The 17,583-nt window shown below is 51.9% G+C and overlaps 7 protein-coding genes across 7 annotated transcripts; 3 read left to right on the top strand and 4 right to left on the bottom strand.

Moving 5' to 3' along the window:
* Positions 1-5: 5 nt before the first annotated feature.
* On the top strand, positions 6-3,348 carry N7533_001068 (C-1-tetrahydrofolate synthase; the record flags this gene model as incomplete). The annotated part of the gene is given in 5 exon segments (XM_057097718.1): positions 6-202; positions 219-349; positions 538-575; positions 639-3,166; positions 3,240-3,348. The coding sequence occupies 5 exon segments, from the start codon at positions 6-8 to the stop codon at positions 3,346-3,348; spliced, it is 3,003 nt and encodes a 1,000-aa protein (XP_056966211.1).
* Positions 3,349-4,374: 1,026 nt separating this feature from the next.
* Positions 4,375-6,537, top strand: N7533_001067 (NADP-dependent isocitrate dehydrogenase; the record flags this gene model as incomplete). Its single annotated transcript, XM_057097717.1, has 6 exons — positions 4,375-4,653; positions 5,007-5,042; positions 5,207-5,217; positions 5,282-5,315; positions 5,378-5,516; positions 5,579-6,537. 6 exons carry the CDS (start codon positions 4,375-4,377, stop codon positions 6,535-6,537), a joined length of 1,458 nt encoding a protein of 485 aa, XP_056966210.1.
* Positions 6,538-8,361: 1,824 nt separating this feature from the next.
* N7533_001066 (uncharacterized protein) lies at positions 8,362-9,796 on the top strand (the record flags this gene model as incomplete). Its single annotated transcript, XM_057097716.1, has 4 exons — positions 8,362-8,527; positions 8,588-8,655; positions 8,717-9,161; positions 9,246-9,796. The coding sequence occupies 4 exons, from the start codon at positions 8,362-8,364 to the stop codon at positions 9,794-9,796; spliced, it is 1,230 nt and encodes a 409-aa protein (XP_056966209.1).
* Positions 9,797-9,976: 180 nt separating this feature from the next.
* On the bottom strand, positions 9,977-11,982 carry N7533_001065 (uncharacterized protein; the record flags this gene model as incomplete). The annotated part of the gene is made up of 7 exons (XM_057097715.1): positions 9,977-10,116; positions 10,184-10,466; positions 10,543-10,718; positions 10,791-11,062; positions 11,127-11,276; positions 11,317-11,464; positions 11,541-11,982. 7 exons carry the CDS (start codon positions 11,980-11,982, stop codon positions 9,977-9,979), a joined length of 1,611 nt encoding a protein of 536 aa, XP_056966208.1.
* Positions 11,983-12,376: 394 nt separating this feature from the next.
* On the bottom strand, positions 12,377-13,672 carry N7533_001064 (Zn(II)2Cys6 transcription factor domain-containing protein; the record flags this gene model as incomplete). Its single annotated transcript, XM_057097714.1, has 1 exon — positions 12,377-13,672. One exon carries the CDS (start codon positions 13,670-13,672, stop codon positions 12,377-12,379), a length of 1,296 nt encoding a protein of 431 aa, XP_056966207.1.
* A 427-nt stretch (positions 13,673-14,099) lies between these two features.
* On the bottom strand, positions 14,100-15,056 carry N7533_001063 (uncharacterized protein; the record flags this gene model as incomplete). The annotated part of the gene is made up of 1 exon (XM_057097713.1): positions 14,100-15,056. One exon carries the CDS (start codon positions 15,054-15,056, stop codon positions 14,100-14,102), a length of 957 nt encoding a protein of 318 aa, XP_056966206.1.
* Positions 15,057-15,855: 799 nt separating this feature from the next.
* Positions 15,856-17,205, bottom strand: pgxC (putative extracellular exo-polygalacturonase; the record flags this gene model as incomplete). The annotated part of the gene is made up of 1 exon (XM_057097712.1): positions 15,856-17,205. The coding sequence occupies one exon, from the start codon at positions 17,203-17,205 to the stop codon at positions 15,856-15,858; it is 1,350 nt and encodes a 449-aa protein (XP_056966205.1).
* Between the last annotated feature and the right edge of the window lie 378 nt (positions 17,206-17,583).

The following is a 17,583-nucleotide window of genomic DNA, read 5'->3' as shown; positions in this document are numbered from 1 at the left end:
TATTCATGCTCTTCCCCGCCAAACCCCGCTGTCGCTTTTTCCTTCAAGCGCCCGCGGTCAATTTTCGTCTCCGCATCTTCTCTTCGTCCTCCTTTCCCTTTAACCTTCCCTCCGCACGAGGGGTTCGAGGAAACATTGTATCCTCGTCGACTTGGTCTTCGCTACCGTCCTTTTTAAACCCCCCCGGCCGCTTCTTCTTCTCGTCGCCTGTTCTGCAGTTCCGCAATTATGGCTTCCAGAATTGACGGCACGGCAATTGCCAAGAGCATTCGTGCGGGCCTCAAGGCTGAAATTGAGCAGACTCAGCAAACTAACCCTCGATACAAGCCCAATTTGGTCATCTTCCAGGGTAAGCAAATTGTCACTGCCGTTATCACTGTACCCGTGCAACAATCGGGAGTGGAATTGGAATTGGAATTGAACTGACCAAAATTCTCTATACAGTTGGCAACCGGTCCGACTCCAGTCAGTTTACCCAAGCATGAGCTCACAAGTCATGTTCACGAGCAATCTTGAGCTTTAGCTAATAAATTCTAGGCACCTATGTGCGCATGAAGCTAAAGGCCGCTGAAGAGGTATCTATCTTGTGATTTTCAACCCAATCGATCCTGCGCTTACTGACCCCGCACTCCTCATAGGCCAACATCATCTGCACCCTTATCAATGTCCCCGAGGATGTCACCGAGCTTGAGCTTGTGCAAGAGATCACCAAGGCCAATAATGACCCCTCCGTGCACGGCATTCTAGTGCAATTGCCCCTCCCCTCCCACATGTCAGAGCACACCGTCACCTCTACCGTTGCCGACGAGAAGGATGTCGATGGATTTGGCGCAATCAACATCGGTGAGCTGGCCAAGCGTGGCGGCTGCCCGAATTTCATTCCCTGCACTCCTCTGGCTGTGATGGAGCTGCTGAAGGCTAGTGGGGTTGACCCAGCCGGCAAGGAAGCCGTTGTGCTTGGCCGCAGCGACATTGTTGGCAGCCCTGTCAGCTATCTGCTGAAGAACGCCGATGCTACTGTCACCATCTGTCACTCTAAGACCCCAGATCTGGCTCGTGTTGTGAAGAACGCTGATATTGTCGTCGCTGCCATTGGTAAGACCGAGCTTATCACTGGCGATTGGTTGAAGCCCGGCGCAGTTGTCATTGATGTTGGCATCAACTTCAAGGAAGACGCGACCAAGAAGTCTGGCCAGCGCCTTGTTGGCGATGTGCACTTCGACTCTGCGGTCCAGGTCGCTTCTCAGATCACCCCCGTTCCCGGTGGTGTCGGCCCCATGACCGTTGCTATGCTGATGAAGAACGTCGTTCACGCCGCCAACACCTACTTCGAGAAGCAGAAGGATCGTCGTATCACTCCCTTGCCTCTTCGCCGCCAAAACCCCGTTCCCTCTGACATCGCGATCTCTCGCGCTCAATACCCGAAGCCCATCTCCCAGGTCGCATCTGAGGTCGGCATCGCATCCCATGAGCTCGAGCCCTACGGCCACACCAAGGCCAAGGTTAGCCTGGACGTGATCGACCGTCTCGCCCACCGCCGTGATGGCCGGTACATCTTGGTTGCCGGTATTACTCCCACTCCTCTCGGAGAGGGTAAGTCTACGACTACACTGGGTCTCACCCAGGCGCTCGGCGCCCACCTCAACCGTATCTCCTTCGCCAACGTCCGCCAGCCCAGTCAGGGCCCGACTTTCGGTATCAAGGGCGGTGCGGCCGGTGGTGGTTACAGTCAGGTTATTCCCATGGATGAGTTCAACCTGCATCTGACTGGTGACATTCATGCTATCACTGCCGCCAACAACCTGCTTGCTGCGGCCATTGAGACCCGCATGTTCCACGAGTCTACCCAGAAGGATGGCCCGCTCTACAAGCGCCTTGTCCCCGCCTCCAAGGGCAAGCGCGAGTTTAAGCCTATCATGTTCCGCCGCCTCAAGAAGCTTGGCATCGAGAAGACCAACCCTGATGAACTTACCGAGGACGAGATCCGCCGCTTCGCTCGTCTCGACATCGACCCCGAGACTATCACTTGGCGTCGCGTTCTCGATGTGAACGACCGTCACCTGCGTGGAATCACCGTTGGCCAGGCCCCCACTGAGAAGGGTCTGTCTCGCGAGACTGGCTTCGATATCTCGGTTGCCAGTGAATGTATGGCCATCTTGGCTCTGAGCAACAACCTGGAAGATATGCGTGAGCGTCTTGGTCGTATGGTAGTTGCTAGCTCCAGGAGCGGCGACCCAGTGACCTGCGACGACATTGGTGCTGGCGGTGCCCTTGCCGCTCTGATGAGGGATGCCATCAAGCCCAACATGATGCAGAGTCTGGAGGGTACCCCCGTCATGGTGCACGCGGGTCCCTTCGCCAACATCAGTATCGGTGCTAGCTCGGTTATTGCCGACAAGCTGGCTCTGAAGCTGGCCGGAACTGAGCCCGACGAGGACCACGAGGCCAAGACTGGTTTTGTCGTGACTGAGGCTGGATTTGACTTCACGATGGGCGGCGAGCGTTTCTTCAACATCAAGTGCCGATCCTCGGGATTGTCGCCCGACACGGTGGTGATCGTTGCTACGGTCCGTGCGCTCAAGGTACACGGTGGCGGTCCCGAGATCACCCCGGGAGGCGCCCTGCATGAGATCTACCGGACGGAGAACGTGGATATTCTCCGGGCAGGCTGCATCAACCTGCGCAAGCACATTGCCAACGCGAAGCAGTACGGAGTTCCAGTCATTGTCGCGATTAACAAGTTTGAGACCGACACTGAGGCTGAGATCAACGTCATTCGCGAGGAGGCCATCGCTGCTGGTGCGGAGGACGCTATCCCGGCTAACCACTGGGCCGAAGGTGGAGCCGGAGCGGTCGACCTGGCCAAGGGGGTCCTGGCCGCTAGCTCGAAGCCGAAGGACTTCAAGCTGCTGTACGATCTGAATGGCAGCATCCAGGAGCGTATTGAGCGGATTGGTAAGGAGATGTATGGAGCTGCGAAGGTTGAGTTCAGCGAGCTCGCTCAGAAGAAGGTCGACACATACACCCAGCAAGGCTTCGCGAACCTGCCGATCTGTATTGCCAAGACTCAGTACTCACTCAGTCACGATCCCGCGTTGAAGGGAGCCCCAACTGGGTTCACCGTGCCTATTCGTGATGTGCGCTTGGCAGTTGGTGCTGGTTATCTGTGAGATTCCCTCCCCCCTTCCCTTCTAAACACCCTTCTTTTTGAGTCGGCTATATGCTTACAGTGATTCTAGCTACGCACTCGCAGCGGATATCCAGACGATCCCCGGACTGCCGACCGCACCGGGTTATCTGAATGTGGATATTGACCCTACAACTGGGGAGATTGACGGACTGTTCTAGAGGAAGGGGAAGATAGACGGAATTAAATAGTACATAGCGAAGAGTTTCAACATATCGGGTAATGGCGCGACGGATTTCAACACGGCTAGAGAATGATAAGAGTTATCAAGTTTATGGAAGTATCAAGAGTATAACTACTAGCATTTCTACTAGTAGACAGTTGTACTTGAATGTTCGTATCCCATCCCAACGGAGTACGGAGTATCTCATCCCAGGATGGTCCAATTCGGCAAAGTGTTTCCCGGGAAATAGGCTAAACCCGCTAGCACCACCCTAGCGCCCTAGCACCCGCCACCACTGTAACCAACACTGCACTGCACTCTGCAAGGCACTTCACTCACCCGCGGAGGTCCCTCCGAGCTCCGGCCAACCGTCCGCAACTCCCGCAAATCGCAAACCGCTCATCCGCCTTGCGGGTCTGTGGATAGTTCACTGAGCTTCATGACTCGACCACCTGATCTGCTCACCGTGGTCAAAGCTGGGTCCTTGGGATTGAAATTAGCACCGTCATCAGATAATGATAATGAAATGAAATAGGATAATTATTTTTTTATCAAAGCTCCTCTAAAACGGAAAGCCCCCTCTTCATTTTTAACCTGGAGTCACGAGACGCCGGCTTCGGCGCTTCCCACGGTTAAAAAAGCACCGCTGCGCTGTTTTAGTCTTGTCCGGACAAGGCTTTTCCCATCCCTTCATCACTTTCCAACCATCTTTTTGCGCTCTCGGTAATTCCCCCCCACTGTCCATTACCTTCCCTCTCGACCCCCATCCCGTACGTCCCGTATTGCCCCGGCATTTCCCCCAGACTTCCCTTTGGTCCGCAGTGTGCCCGCAGTCTGCCAGTGCCCGCATTCGCCGCATTCGCCGTGACGTTGGTTGACCAACTCACTTTCCCGACTCCACTGCCTCTCCTTTCTGCCGAGTATCGTCCCTCGGTTGTTCCTCACGGCTTTCCGAACCAAACAGAAACTTGCGAATCTCGCGCTGACCTTTCCCGTACAGTCCCTCAAGTCGCATCATCCAACCATGAATGCCCTTCGGTCCAGCTCCGCCTTTGCGCGCCGCTCCCTTACCCCCGCCTCTATCTCTGCCCCTCTCTCTTCCTCTCGTCTTCTCTCTTCTTCTTCCTCCCAACTACCTTCCTCTCAGAGATCTCTCTCTTCCATTTCCCTTCGCTCTAACAGACCCTCCGCATCCCGCTGGTCCGGATCGACTCCTTCCCTCAACTTCCTCCAAATCCGCACAATGGCTTCCGAGAGCAAGATCAAGGTGGTGAACCCAGTCGTTGAACTGGATGGTGATGAGGTACGAAATACAATGGAGGGGCAGTTGGCAAGCAAGAAGCAAAGGAAGAAGAAGAAGAAGAAAAAAACAAATCCGAAAAACTTCTGCCCCTCCAAGACTTCCCGACCCCTCCCTTTTTATAGCATAAACCTTCCTCTTTCTGTTCCTCGAAAACGGTCCGGCCCGTTTCACAAGCCTGACCTCATGCGGTTCTCTCCCGCTGTATTTTCGCCGTGTCTTGACTTCAACGCGGGGAAATACGGGGGGTTGATTCCCATGTGTCAATGGCCATCCCGAGGGGCACCGTTCTGAGACCTACTCACCTCACCCAATGACTCGTCTTTGCATGTGCTAATCATTCATTTTGTCTATAGATGACCCGTATCATCTGGCAAGAAATCAGGGAAAAGGTAAGCCGAGGATATTCCTCTCCCCCTCATACTTCCTATCTTCCCCCTCATTCCGGCTAGACCTGCATGATCGTCCTTGCAGGATGTGGCTGCAGGCGGTCTGATTCGCTGAACATCATTCACTCCCTCGTGCTCATCTGGATCGAGACTAACATTGCATCTAGTTGATTCTGCCGTAAGTGCATATTTACAGGGAATTCCATAATCCCGGTTTCCTTTTTCTAACATCACCCAATCAGTTACCTCGACATTGACCTTAAGTACTACGATCTGGTAAGCTCACAACGATCTATACGCCATTGAGCTGCGGAGCCGAACTAACCAACATTGCGCAGGGTATTGAGTACCGTGACCAGACCGATGACCAGGTCACCATTGATGCCGCTGAGGCTATCAAGAAGTACGGTGTCGGTGTCAAGTGTGCCACCATCACCCCCGATGAGGCCCGTGTTGAGGAGTTCAAGCTGAAGAAGAGTAAGCTTGCCCCTGCCATCTGCATGATGTTGTACGACCCAGCCTGACTAACAACCCACCAGTGTGGCTCTCCCCCAACGGTACCATCCGTAACATTCTCGGCGGTACCGTCTTCCGTGAGCCCATTATCATCCCCCGCGTTCCCCGCCTTGTGCCTGGCTGGAACAAGCCCATCGTCATTGGCCGCCACGCCTTCGGTGACCAGTACCGTGCCCAGGACCGTGTCATCCCCGGCCCCGGTAAGCTCGAGCTGGTCTACACCCCTGTCGGTGGTGAGCCCGAGCGCGTCCAGGTCTACGACTTCCAGGGCGGTGGTATCACTCAGTGCCAGTACAACACCGATGAGTCCATCCAGGGCTTCGCCCACGCCTCTTTCCAGATGGCTTTGATGAAGGGTCTGCCCCTCTACATGTCCACCAAGAACACCATCCTGAAGCGCTACGACGGCCGTTTCAAGGACATCTTCGAGGAGATCTTCGAGAAGGACTACAAGAAGGACTTCGATGCTAAGGGAATCTGGTACGAGCACCGTCTGATCGACGACATGGTCGCCCAGATGATCAAGTCCGAGGGTGGCTTCGTTATGGCCCTGAAGAACTACGACGGTGACGTCCAGTCCGACATCGTCGCCCAGGGCTTCGGCTCTCTGGGTCTCATGACCTCCACCCTGGTCACCCCCTCTGGCGAGGCTTTCGAGTCCGAGGCCGCCCACGGCACCGTCACCCGCCACTACCGCGAGCACCAGAAGGGCCGCGAGACCTCCACCAACCCCATCGCCTCCATCTTCGCCTGGACCCGTGGTCTCATCCAGCGTGGAAAGCTCGACAACACCCCCGAGGTTGTCACCTTCGCTGAGGAGCTCGAGAAGGCTTGCACTGATGTCGTTAACGACGAGTCTATCATGACCAAGGATCTGGCTCTCGCTTGCGGTCGCAAGGACCGTGAGGCCTGGGTTACTACCAACGAGTACCTGGCTGCCGTTGAGCGTCGCCTGAAGGCTAACCTCAAGGCCCGCCTGTAGATACCTTTTTCGATTTTAACTTGAACATGTTACGCGTTTGATACCCCCTCTAGACTCGGGGGAATTTTTAGCTTCTGCAATGTACAGATGTGGATGAAAATAAAATGATATTTCAATACTACCTATTATCTAATGTAGTCTTAGTAGAGGTTTTCTTGCAAACGATGTGAAGGTCCGAAAGTACGATCAATATACTGCCCTTATCAAAGTCGGCAGGGTTCCCTCAGAGACCAAGCCATTGTCTTCAAAAAAGTAACTTTCTTGATAGCCCTGGAGGCTTAAATGAATACTCTCTAGTTAGCTCACAATTGGTTGCAAATTAGCCTAAAACTGTTCCTGTTGTTCAAGTTGATGGATTGTCCCTGTTGTAACAGGCACGTTTTAGCGAACATCGATAGAGGCTCTAGGCCATCGATGAAGCCTATGACGGTCTAGCCCTCGCCGATAACCCACGACTCAGAAAACATAACAGCAGCCCCCTTCCACTCCTCAGCAGAAAGTAAAACGAGTCATTGCATCCGACACCAAGCCACCGCAGGCCTAGATTTGACGCCTGGCGAAAAGAACCCAGCCACAAGAATTGGCAGGATAATACGGCGCCGGGGAGGAAATCTTCCCCCACAGCCAAGCACTCGGCTGATCTACCTGGGTAATAATCTTGCATTGGCAAAAGACTAAACAATGGGCCATTCCCGAAAATATAAAGTCAGATATCGGCAACTCCGAGCCCTGACTGGGGGGTGTACATACGAGCAGTTACCCACCAAGACACGCAAAAAAAAGTAAAGGGAAATCAACAATTTGAATGCAACCCTGACTCAGTTAGACGCAAATATGGAAACGATAGACACGACCAGCTCAGAATTCCCAATAATAAGAGCTCGTTTGGCGCCTCCCACTGACTTGACGTTCCGGATGCGGAGCTGTCTCCACTTGTTCCCCATCCACCTCTCTCCTAGTATGGTAAAAAAAGGGTCTTCAACCTCCAGGATATCTCATAGAAACCATGGAAAGACCCGGATCCGAGGAATTGATCGAGATCTATTCGATGGAAGACCAAAGTAAGATTTACCTGGCGTGGGACCAGACCAGCCGGAGAAGAGGGTTCCAAGAAACCAAGAAACGTATGAATCTTGCATTGACTGGTTAGGAAGTTCCTCCACAACTTTATTTCCGACTAATCATTTGTTGGAATGATTCGGGCGACGATTCAATCTCGTAAAATTGGCCTATCAGCGTTGATGGATAACTTCGGGGGTTGCGAGGGCGGCCTCATAGTCTTTGACGCAATCGGTCAGTCCTGGTTCCCGATGCGGTGGATAATAGACCAATAGGGCTGGCTGGGTGATACCACCCCAATAATGAGGCGTTGGTTGACAGTAATTTGACGGGGGAGGATGTTCTTTTGGCCTTTGCTCTCTACTACCGTGCAGAATGTCGTGCCTGGGTAAATCTTCCTGAAGAAATTGAGTATCGGATTAACCGGTGAACCGTCGGTTCTTCGTCTGGCTTTGGTTTAAGCTTTTTGGCTTTCCTTCTTATATTTAGTATTTGTGCCGCCCATTGTCTGGTTTCGCTGGAACTTTCGTATTGTATTCCGGCTATTATCGAATTGAAGACTCTGCTGGTCACTGTCTTGATACGACATTCATCGCATGGCACTTTGCCCCCCTCCCTCTCTACTTCTACTTCTACTTCTTTTTACAACTTCTTTCCACAACGGATGGATTGGCACTAGCCCGCATTCTACACCTACCTTAAGATCATTGAAAAGCCTCTCATCGATGGATCGACCGACTATCACTTGAATACTCTCACTCGATAATGCGCGTCCGGGTGGTCACAAGTGTCTTTACCGCATTGTCGGCTCTGTTCGTTGTATTTCGCCTGTTTACACGAGTGAAGCTGGTTAAGAAATGGGGCTATGATGATCTGCTCATCATTGCAGCTTGGGTTTGCTCCGCTACGTTCTACGCCTTCATAGTTGTCGGTGAGTTCGAGAATCGTCATTAGCATACGTCTCTATATAGCACTCAAGCTAATTGTACAGAGCGACACTATGGCCTTGGAAAGCCCAAAGACGAACTTCCTGATCATATCATTGAAGGACAGCTATTCGTAAGTTTCTGTTCCTCCATTGATCGGACGAATACATGGCTAATAGAACTAAACCATTCAGTACCTCTGGATCTCCATTCCTTTCTACAACCTCTCTCTCATCTTCTCCAAACTTTCTGCCCTCGTCTTCCTCTGTTCCATATTCCGCATTCGGCCCTTTCTCATCACTGTATACCTCCTCATGGGCTTCCTGGTAGTTGCGGGATTATGGATGGTCCTCAGTGGCTTCTTCTGCTGCGTACCGATTTCATACTTCTGGAGGCATAGGCATTCCACTGGTCATTGTCTGCCAAAAGGGCCAGTGTGGTTCACGAACGCTGCCATTCAGATTATGACTGATATCATCATTTTGATTCTCCCGATGCCGATTGTATCCAAATTGCGATTGCCGAAACGCCAAAGAGCGGGCATCATGATCGTCTTTGGCGTTGGAGTCGTCGTCATTGCAACGAGCTCGGTACGAGTCTATGAATTGAGCGTCATGGTACGCGGTCACGACTTCACAAGTAAGTTACTTTCCCGTCACTCTATTTGCTTTCCCTCCACCTGGGCAATTCACTCTCCAATTCAACCACCTAACATATCCACAGAAACCAACGCCGAAGCCGCAGTCTGGTCCTCCCTAGAAGCAAACGTCTCTATAATTTGCGCCTGCCTCCCACCTCTACACACTCTGATATCACGAGTCTTCTCATTCTGCTTCCGCCCCCAACCAATCCACGCATCACCAGCATCAAACACCAAACCACACTCAACAACAACATTCCTCACCTCCTCGGCCCGCAAACCCTCCATCTACGACCACCACCACTACCACGACGGTGGAATCTTCTACAACGACGCCTTCTACACCGGTCCCGTCGGAAGCTACACAGCCAGTATATCTAAGGTCAACACGAACGACGACGACCCCGAGAGCGGCGGAAGCGCCAACAGCGGAGATGGTATCCGCGTTGTCCGCGAACTGCGCATTGGATCTGATTCCGTCGCCCCGAGCCCGACTCTCGCTCCGACGACTTTGGGATTGGGCGGGACGAATGAGCATGATTTCGAATTGGAGCATCGTGGTCCGTCGGTAGAGTGGGATCTTGGTGATTTTGAGTTCCCGGATTATAAGGAGAGGATGAATGCTCCGATTTGATGGGATCCTGGGATCATGAATGATTGAATCCATGATGTTGTACATATATAACTCCTGTATAACAAGCCCTTGCATTATGCATGAACGCGAACACGAACATGATTTGACTAGAAATGAACTCAAATGGACTCAGAAATGGCTTTCTATTTATGACTAGTACCCTCCTAGGGACTTGGGTACTTAAAGACTGGGTCGGGCTGTGTCCTTCCACTTCATGGCTTGTTCAATGGCCTTGGCAACAGCGACGCATTTCTCTTCGCCGAAACGGCCACCTACGACTTGTACACCGACCGGCATACCTTCGACGAGGTTAAGATCATCTGCGTAGATCAACGCTAGTTAGCACCGTATTGAGTACGTAAATCGAGTAACGGGGGGAAAACTCACACTGCTCCTTATTAAACTTATCGCCAGCATTGCGAGGCACATGGTCCAACCATTCTTGATCAGGCACATCCTGTTCCCGAGAAACATTCGTAATAGGCACTGACAAAGCTGCGTATCCAAGCAAGTTCCAGATACTAGTATATCCCACGTATGCGCTGGATTTCACCCACGTCCAGGGCTTGTATCCCACCCAGGGAGTCGTTGGCATAATTAGTGCGTCGATACCGGATGTAGTCCAGCGATCGAGGTAGTTACTCTCATAGAGATACTTATCCGCATTCAACTGTGATTTATTAGTAGCTGCAGATACGGTATCCACTGCCCTGAAGGATTGTACCAGTTTTACTAGTATCACATACCTGATGTGTCTCCGAGGTAGACAAGATATGATCCGGAGTTCCAACCAACATCCCCTCAACGAGAGGCTCACCCGTCATCTCGATCTTCCTACGACAACCCTCACCTCCATCAGAAAAGATAGCCTTCTCCCACAAGGAGTAGGCATAGGCATGAGAAGACGCGTCCCATTCAACCACTATCAGGAATAGTCAGAGAGAAATTCATTCACGAAGAGCGAATTCAACAAAAACGGGAAAAGAAAACAAACCTTCATGCCCAGCCGCCCTCAACGCATCAACAACATCCCGAACAGCCCTCGCAATCGGAGGTTGAACCTTCACAACGCCATCATCCACAACAAAGCCAATACGCAACCTCTTCGCCCTCAGCGAAGCAAGACTCCTCCGCCACGGAACAGGTGCAACATGCTGATCCAATTCCCAAGGCTCCGCACACGGCAAAACCTCCATATACCTCTCAATACTCGCCAGGGAGCAAGCCATCGGACCAGCGACGGAGCGAACAATATCCTGACCGGGACTAGATCGCACAGAAAGTTACAGTTAGTCAGACCCGACCATAGAAGAATAAACTCAAAACTCACTTCCCCCTCTCATAAGGATGTCTCCCAGGAGACGGTGATAGGCCAAAAATCCCCGTCAAACTCGCAGGAATCCGAATCGAGCCTCCCAAATCAGTCCCGATGCCTAGCGGACTGCCCCGGGCCGCAACAAGCGAGGCCTCGCCGCCGGAACTGCCACCGGAAATGAGAGTGCGGTTTAGTGGGTTCACACATTGGCCGAAGACGTGGTTGTACGAGTCGGACATCATCATTGATTGGGGAGAGATTAGTCTTTACGTAGAGGATTGCGCCGAGGCGGCGGAGGGTTTGGGCGACGGATTTGTCGGTTGTAGAGGGGTTGTTTGTTAGGCCGACCCAGCCTGGAGTTTTCAAGTTGATTAGCGGGATCCCATGAATTGGTAGTGAGGAAGGAAGGGGGCAGGGAGGAGGGAATACCGATAGAAGTATCAACGCCCCGAACAGAAAATAAATCCTTAATCGAAACGGGGAGTCCGTGCAAAGGCCCAACCGTCAGCCCGGTCTTCGCCAGATGATCGTCCATCCGCTTCGCTGTAGCGAGCGCTTCTTCGAAGAAGATCTCCGTGCAGCAGGTGGTTAATTGGTGGGCTAGAGCTGCGCGCTTTGCGAATGCGGTCGTTAGTTCTAGTGAGGAGAGCTCGCCGGATGAGAGCTTGCGCAGAAGAACTGTTATATCTGTTTCCTCTGTGAGGAGAAGTTCTCTTGCGGAGAGGATGCTTCGGAGGTAGATGAGTGCGTTGGGTGTTGATTCGATGGCTGGGATTGAAGAGAGACGCCATTCAGCTGGGATTAGAGCGAGTTGGTCGGCTCGCTTTTGGGCTGCGAGATCCAGATAGGAGGGTGCTGTGGTGGTGGCCATTATGAAATTTGCTCTTTGACTCCGAGGCCAGTGCCAGGTGGAGCGGATTGAAATATCTATAGAGATGGTACAGATGCAGTGAAGAGGAGAGCGAGAGAGAGAGAGAGAGATAGATTGTATTAAAGGGAATAACAGCTTCCTATATAACACTAGAATGAGGAACTAGGAACAGGTACTAAACCAACAAAACCACAGGCAAGAATCCAAGTATGCATCGCAAGATAAGAGAAATAGATTCGTTTCCCAATTAGGCAAGTTATCAAATACGATCTAATCCACCAACCAACCACAATCCTCCCCAAGGCTTACCCAGCTTCCACTGCGCAACTTCTACCCCGCGATTCCGTCCCCACTCAAGCCGAGGCTGGGAATCCCTCGACTCATCCACCGCCGCTCACACTGCTCCTGACCATCCGGATAACGCGGGAACTCGCAGAGCCGACAATTCCGCCAGTAGTTGCGAATAACCTCGCACTGGCGTGCGTGCATTGCGTGGATCCCGCTTACATAGACGGGCGTGGCGAGGTGTACGTAGAAACGTGAGGATGTGGGGAGTCGGAGAGATTGCGTTGCATACGCGATCTACCATGTTTGATAATACTTCTGGGTGGGTGGGTGTTTTGGATTGTTTCTGATCTGAAGTCAGGCTCGGAGGTTGGTCTTGATTTTGATTTTGGTCTTGGTCTTGGTGTGTGGACAGACGGGCAAATGCAACGATTGCCCCTGCATATCGGTATACTGCGGCTGCGAGGCCGCGGTCTGTTAGATCTGTCGGGTCCTGGCGCAGTACTTGGTCCATGGCCATTGTACTGAGTTCTGCAATGCTGCAGTCCTTCTTGGATCTAGATTCGGTCTCGGAGGCCTTCGCAAGGTGTACGAACAAGTCGTATGTATCTGGCGGACAGCCTACAGAAGAGAAAAAGGACCGGTGAAGAATATTCCGGTGCCAGTCGTCGAAGATGAGGGCCCCGTCTTCACGGACTAAGGTCCCCGTCACGTCGAACCAAACGAGGTAGGCGAGGACATCCGCGAGGCCTGGAATTTGTTGCGTGAGATTGTTGATATCTGTTTGGTTGTGACAGTGTAGGTCAAGTAGAGATCGTGCACCTTGGAGATGTCGGTCCCATTGTCCGAATGGGCCGCAGCAGACCTCGAACATGGCGAAGGTGCCGATACCAAATAAGGCGACGGGGTGCGCTGACTCGATCACCTTGCTGAGATTCGATATCGCGGTCAGATGGGACTGGATGGAGTCTTTGTCATCTGTGCCTTGGAGGCGAGATCGAGCAAAGCTTAGTGTACGTGAGATCAGTTCAATGGCTTCTTCTGGCAGCTCCTGCTTGCTTGATTGAATCTCTTGGTAGAAGTGGGAGAGAAGATCGATGAAGCCGTATAGATTGATCGGGATGCTTGCATGTAGATCCGTCTGGCCAAGTTGATCATGTTGCTCGGCTGGTATGGTCGACAATGGGGACAAAGATAATGATGGGGATGTTTGAGGTGATGTCTTTAGTGCTGGTGCGGTCTTCTCGCTCATCCATTTCACCCTTTGGGGATATTGGCAGGATGCATCTTGCTGTTGACATGGTTGGCATCGGGGCCGATTAAGATCGCACTTGATGCCATGCATGCGACAGTGATAACAGTGGCGATCATGACGAATGCCACGAGGCTTCTTATTCCCTGCCATTGCCCATCTGGATGAATTTGTTCCAAAGGGACAATGTCCTCGGGGCCAGTGCCGAAGCCGGATCTACGGGAGATAAGAGTGCGGGGGAAGTCCGCCGGGTTGCCCGTTCGGTCCTAGCGAGAGGAGTTACTATCTCAGCCAGTACTACAAGTCGGAGCTGATCCGTGGTGCCTTGTGTAGTATTAAAACGAGTGTGATTCTGGTAATTATAGTAGCACAGTACAACCGGTGAAATTCCCATGTCCCAAAACAAAAGGCCAAAGGAGTGACAAAATCTGGAAGCCAGCCCAGAGCGGAAAAAGAAAGTAGCAACGCCAGAAAAGTATATACAAACTTTGCAACCGTCCCAAGTTAGTTTATACAAAAGCAAATAATAGTATTTACACTGTCTCGTAGAGCGTTCGTTCTTCTTAAACTTTGATTCCGATCAATGGCAGGAGACGTTGGGACGAGGATTCGAAGCCATTGTCATGTGCACATATCGACTCTGTGATGAATCATTTTTCCGGCATTGAGCCATCTTTTCACGCCGATCACGTCGCTTTGTGTATGAGTTGACTTGCTCTGGCTTGGGCTCAGTGACAAGACCCTGGCCGACATCTGAAGCCAGTTGAACCGACCTGCGGTGCTCGATTGTTGGGCTTGCTGTTTCAAGTTGGCGGGCAAGTTTTCTTTTTCTCCTCTCGCGACGACGATTTGCTCGCTCATGTTGTTTCTTGAAAACTGCGTGGCGTCTCTCAGCTGCTTCGCGCCGTCTTTTGGACCTTGACGAGGCTCTTGAGAGAGGTCTCGAAGAGGCAAATGAAGCTCGGGACGAAGAACGTGACCGAGTCTTCGAGCCGATAACCTCCTTGAGATGGTCAAGAGCAGCCACGAGTGGCAATGGAGATGAGATCTTCCCGTTCACTACTGATGCGGAACCTAGTGAAGGGGCAATGCTCAAAACAATGTTGCTGTTGGAGGCTTGACTAATCGATTGTCTTCGCTGACAGGTCGTCTCGGATACGCACTGCGGTGGGCGATTTTCGTTCTCCACGGAGACTGAGCAGAGCGAAGCTGCAATGGCATGCGAGATTTTGCACTGCGTGTCTGGACTGATGGGATGCTTGGTTGGAACGCTTGGTGCAGGAGTCAAGGAACGACCATCTTGACTCTCCAAGGCCAGAGCCGGAGGAGGAAGAGGCGAAAGCTTTAGAAGAGAAGCTGAGTCTTCAGTATCCAACCCACCGAGGCTCGGCTTCCGTGGAGGCAAAGGGGCAACGACCGGCGAGTCTTTCGATGAGCGATCCGATGCAGGTGGGCTTGTGTCAACAAGGTTTGAAGGCATCTGGGATAGGACAGGCATTGGCACCATAGCAAAGGGCATACCCGGCATACCGAGCATACTGAAGGTAACACCTCCCCAAGGGGGGGCCCTGAAGCGCCGCATGAAATGGCTTTGAATCCATTATTGAGGGCGGGGCACCAGCGTCCAGAGAGGTGAATACTCCAGGGCAGCTTTGGGTACGACTACCGGCAGACTTTGGCGAGTCTTCATTTCGTTCCGAAACACTTTGATGGAGAGAGTCGAGGCTGCTCGAGCAATGATGGCAGATGATGTCGTATTCTCCCTCGCGGGGCATGAAGTCCATCGAGGCAGGCCGCAGAGCCCCGTACATGTCAGGATTCCAGTTGCAGATTTCCAGCCAACTGGGAAGTTCATCGATCGGAATGAGGGGAACCAAAACACCCCCTGGTCGGAAAACACAAAAGCGAGGAACCGGACGTGATGGCGGGAAGTGCAGAGGATAAGAACGTGGATACCCGCAGGTCTGCATGGTGACAAGTCGATAGCGGTATCAGTGTCAACAATAGAGCGTGTGCGAGTGAGTAAATGAATGAAAGTGATGAACGAATGAAGGAATAAATGAATGGGTGGTTGAGTGAGTGAGTTAAGCAATCACTGGTAACTGCGAGTATGTATACGACTCGGTATAGAAAGTGAGAGAATGTATAGCGTGAAAGAGATGAAAGATTGAATGGGGAGAAGAGAAGAAGAGAAGAGGAGAAGAGAGGAAGAAGATGGGAGTTTTGTTTACATTTCAGACGGCTCCTTCCCAGCGAAGATATCAAAGTATCAACAATGGTATGAAATGGCAGGCACAGCTAGTCTAAGTCTATACTGAAACAAAAGAAAGACAATCTCAGGAAGGAACAAATGTTCCATTGCGACAGTCGAAGCCCAAGTCGGGATTGAGCGCCGAAGTAGCATTGATACAGACCGTGGTAGGGGCCGCCATACTCTGCGGAATCAACTCAATGTTCTTCAAGGCAAAGTTCTTGCAAGACTTCTCGGTATTGCACTCAATAATGACAGCCTCGGTGTGCTTGAGATTAGGAAGTCCAACATTGTACCAACAGGGATCAGTGGCACAAGATCCATCACCGGGCCGGAAAGTGTTGATAGTGCCTGTAAAGTCCTCCCAGGAGAAGTTCTCCATCACGACCGAGGCATTGTTGACACGTCCAGTAGTCTGGCCATCGCCGAGTTGTGTCTGAGAAGAACCCTGGTTGAGATAGCTCTGCGTCACGAAGATAGGGAACGTGACATTGTACACGCGAATGTTCTTCCAGGTGATGTTTTTAGCCAGGCCCTGTCCACCCATCCAGGACTTGAAACGTGCGCCGTAGACTGCATCGATAACAGTCACATCCTCGAAACGGATGTTGGAGACGTTTGCGAATTCATTCTGGGATTGGCCCAGTGATCCAATGCTCATACCATGACTCTGATAGCCGATGGTATTTCTTTCGAAGACTATGTTGTGGGATCCGGATTGAACTGCGATGGCATCGTCGCCGTTGTAAATCACGCTGTCGGTGATACGGATATTCGTGCCGGTGACATCAAATCCGTCAGTGTTGAACGGGAATGATCCAGTGGACTCGGCGTCAATGAAAGCGTGGCTGACTTCGATGTCATCTCCCCCAACCTGGACATTCCAAGCAATAGGTTTACGAGACTTGAAGTATTTCAATGAACCACTCGTTGTCTTGAAGCTCATAAGATGGGGTCGAGAGTCAATTCCCGTGCCATTGACTGGGTTTGCATCCCACCAAGCCTGGCCGTAAGAGTTGATCCAGCCATTGTTCACATCCGAAGAGCCGATATAGTCAATCTTAGGTCCTTGGAAAGTGAACCAATGCTGGCCATCCGCGTAGGTAACTCTGTTCGTGCGATTGACCACCTTTTGAACCTCAGAAATGCTCTGAGGGAGGTGAAGGTTACCATTCACCCGAATCTCGACATTGCTCAGATTCGTGACGCTGACCGGTGTGAAGATATTATAGTCAACGCCATCCTCAAAGACAACGACGGAGTCCTTAGCGCATCGAGCAAAGGCTTTCTGCACAGCCGGGGTATCGTCAGATGTGCCATTAGAAGACGCAACAACACAACGATGGGGTCGACTGGTTTCTGAGCGGCGCAAGCCCGGAGCACCGAGCGCCACAGAAGATAGCAGGGCTAGGATCGCAGAGCGTGGAATCAGCATTGTGAACAAAGCAAACGATGATGAATGCTAGAATTGATACATCTGGAGAGCCAACACCCGCCATCTTTATAGTCTGCCTCGAAGTATAATCTACCCCAGAGTTATTTGTATGAGATCATCGCCAACCCCGGAAGAATCGCCGTCAACCCCGGGGGATCGACCCCACAATGCGGAGACAGCCAGCTTTGAAAGCGCCAGCCGTGGCCTCGAGTGGACGGACTTTTATTTCCGCGGCCGGGTTGTCGAGGCCAATTGGTGGAAATAACTGGGATCGACGATCTCCTTGCTGCAGGCCAGATGGGACGATGCTTGTGCGAACATCACGCCAAGAAAATAACAGCCGACGAAAAGCCATTAAGCCATTGTATCATGTTTTGT

Source organism: Penicillium manginii, assembly GCF_028828005.1.
Source record: "Penicillium manginii strain IBT 31320 chromosome Unknown utg000001l:1.0-3466041.0:1.0-3467806.0, whole genome shotgun sequence".
In the NCBI taxonomy this organism is placed as follows: Eukaryota; Fungi; Ascomycota; class Eurotiomycetes; order Eurotiales; family Aspergillaceae; genus Penicillium; species Penicillium manginii.
Note: the sequence above shows the minus strand (reverse complement) of the source record. Positions and strands in the feature narration are given on the sequence as shown.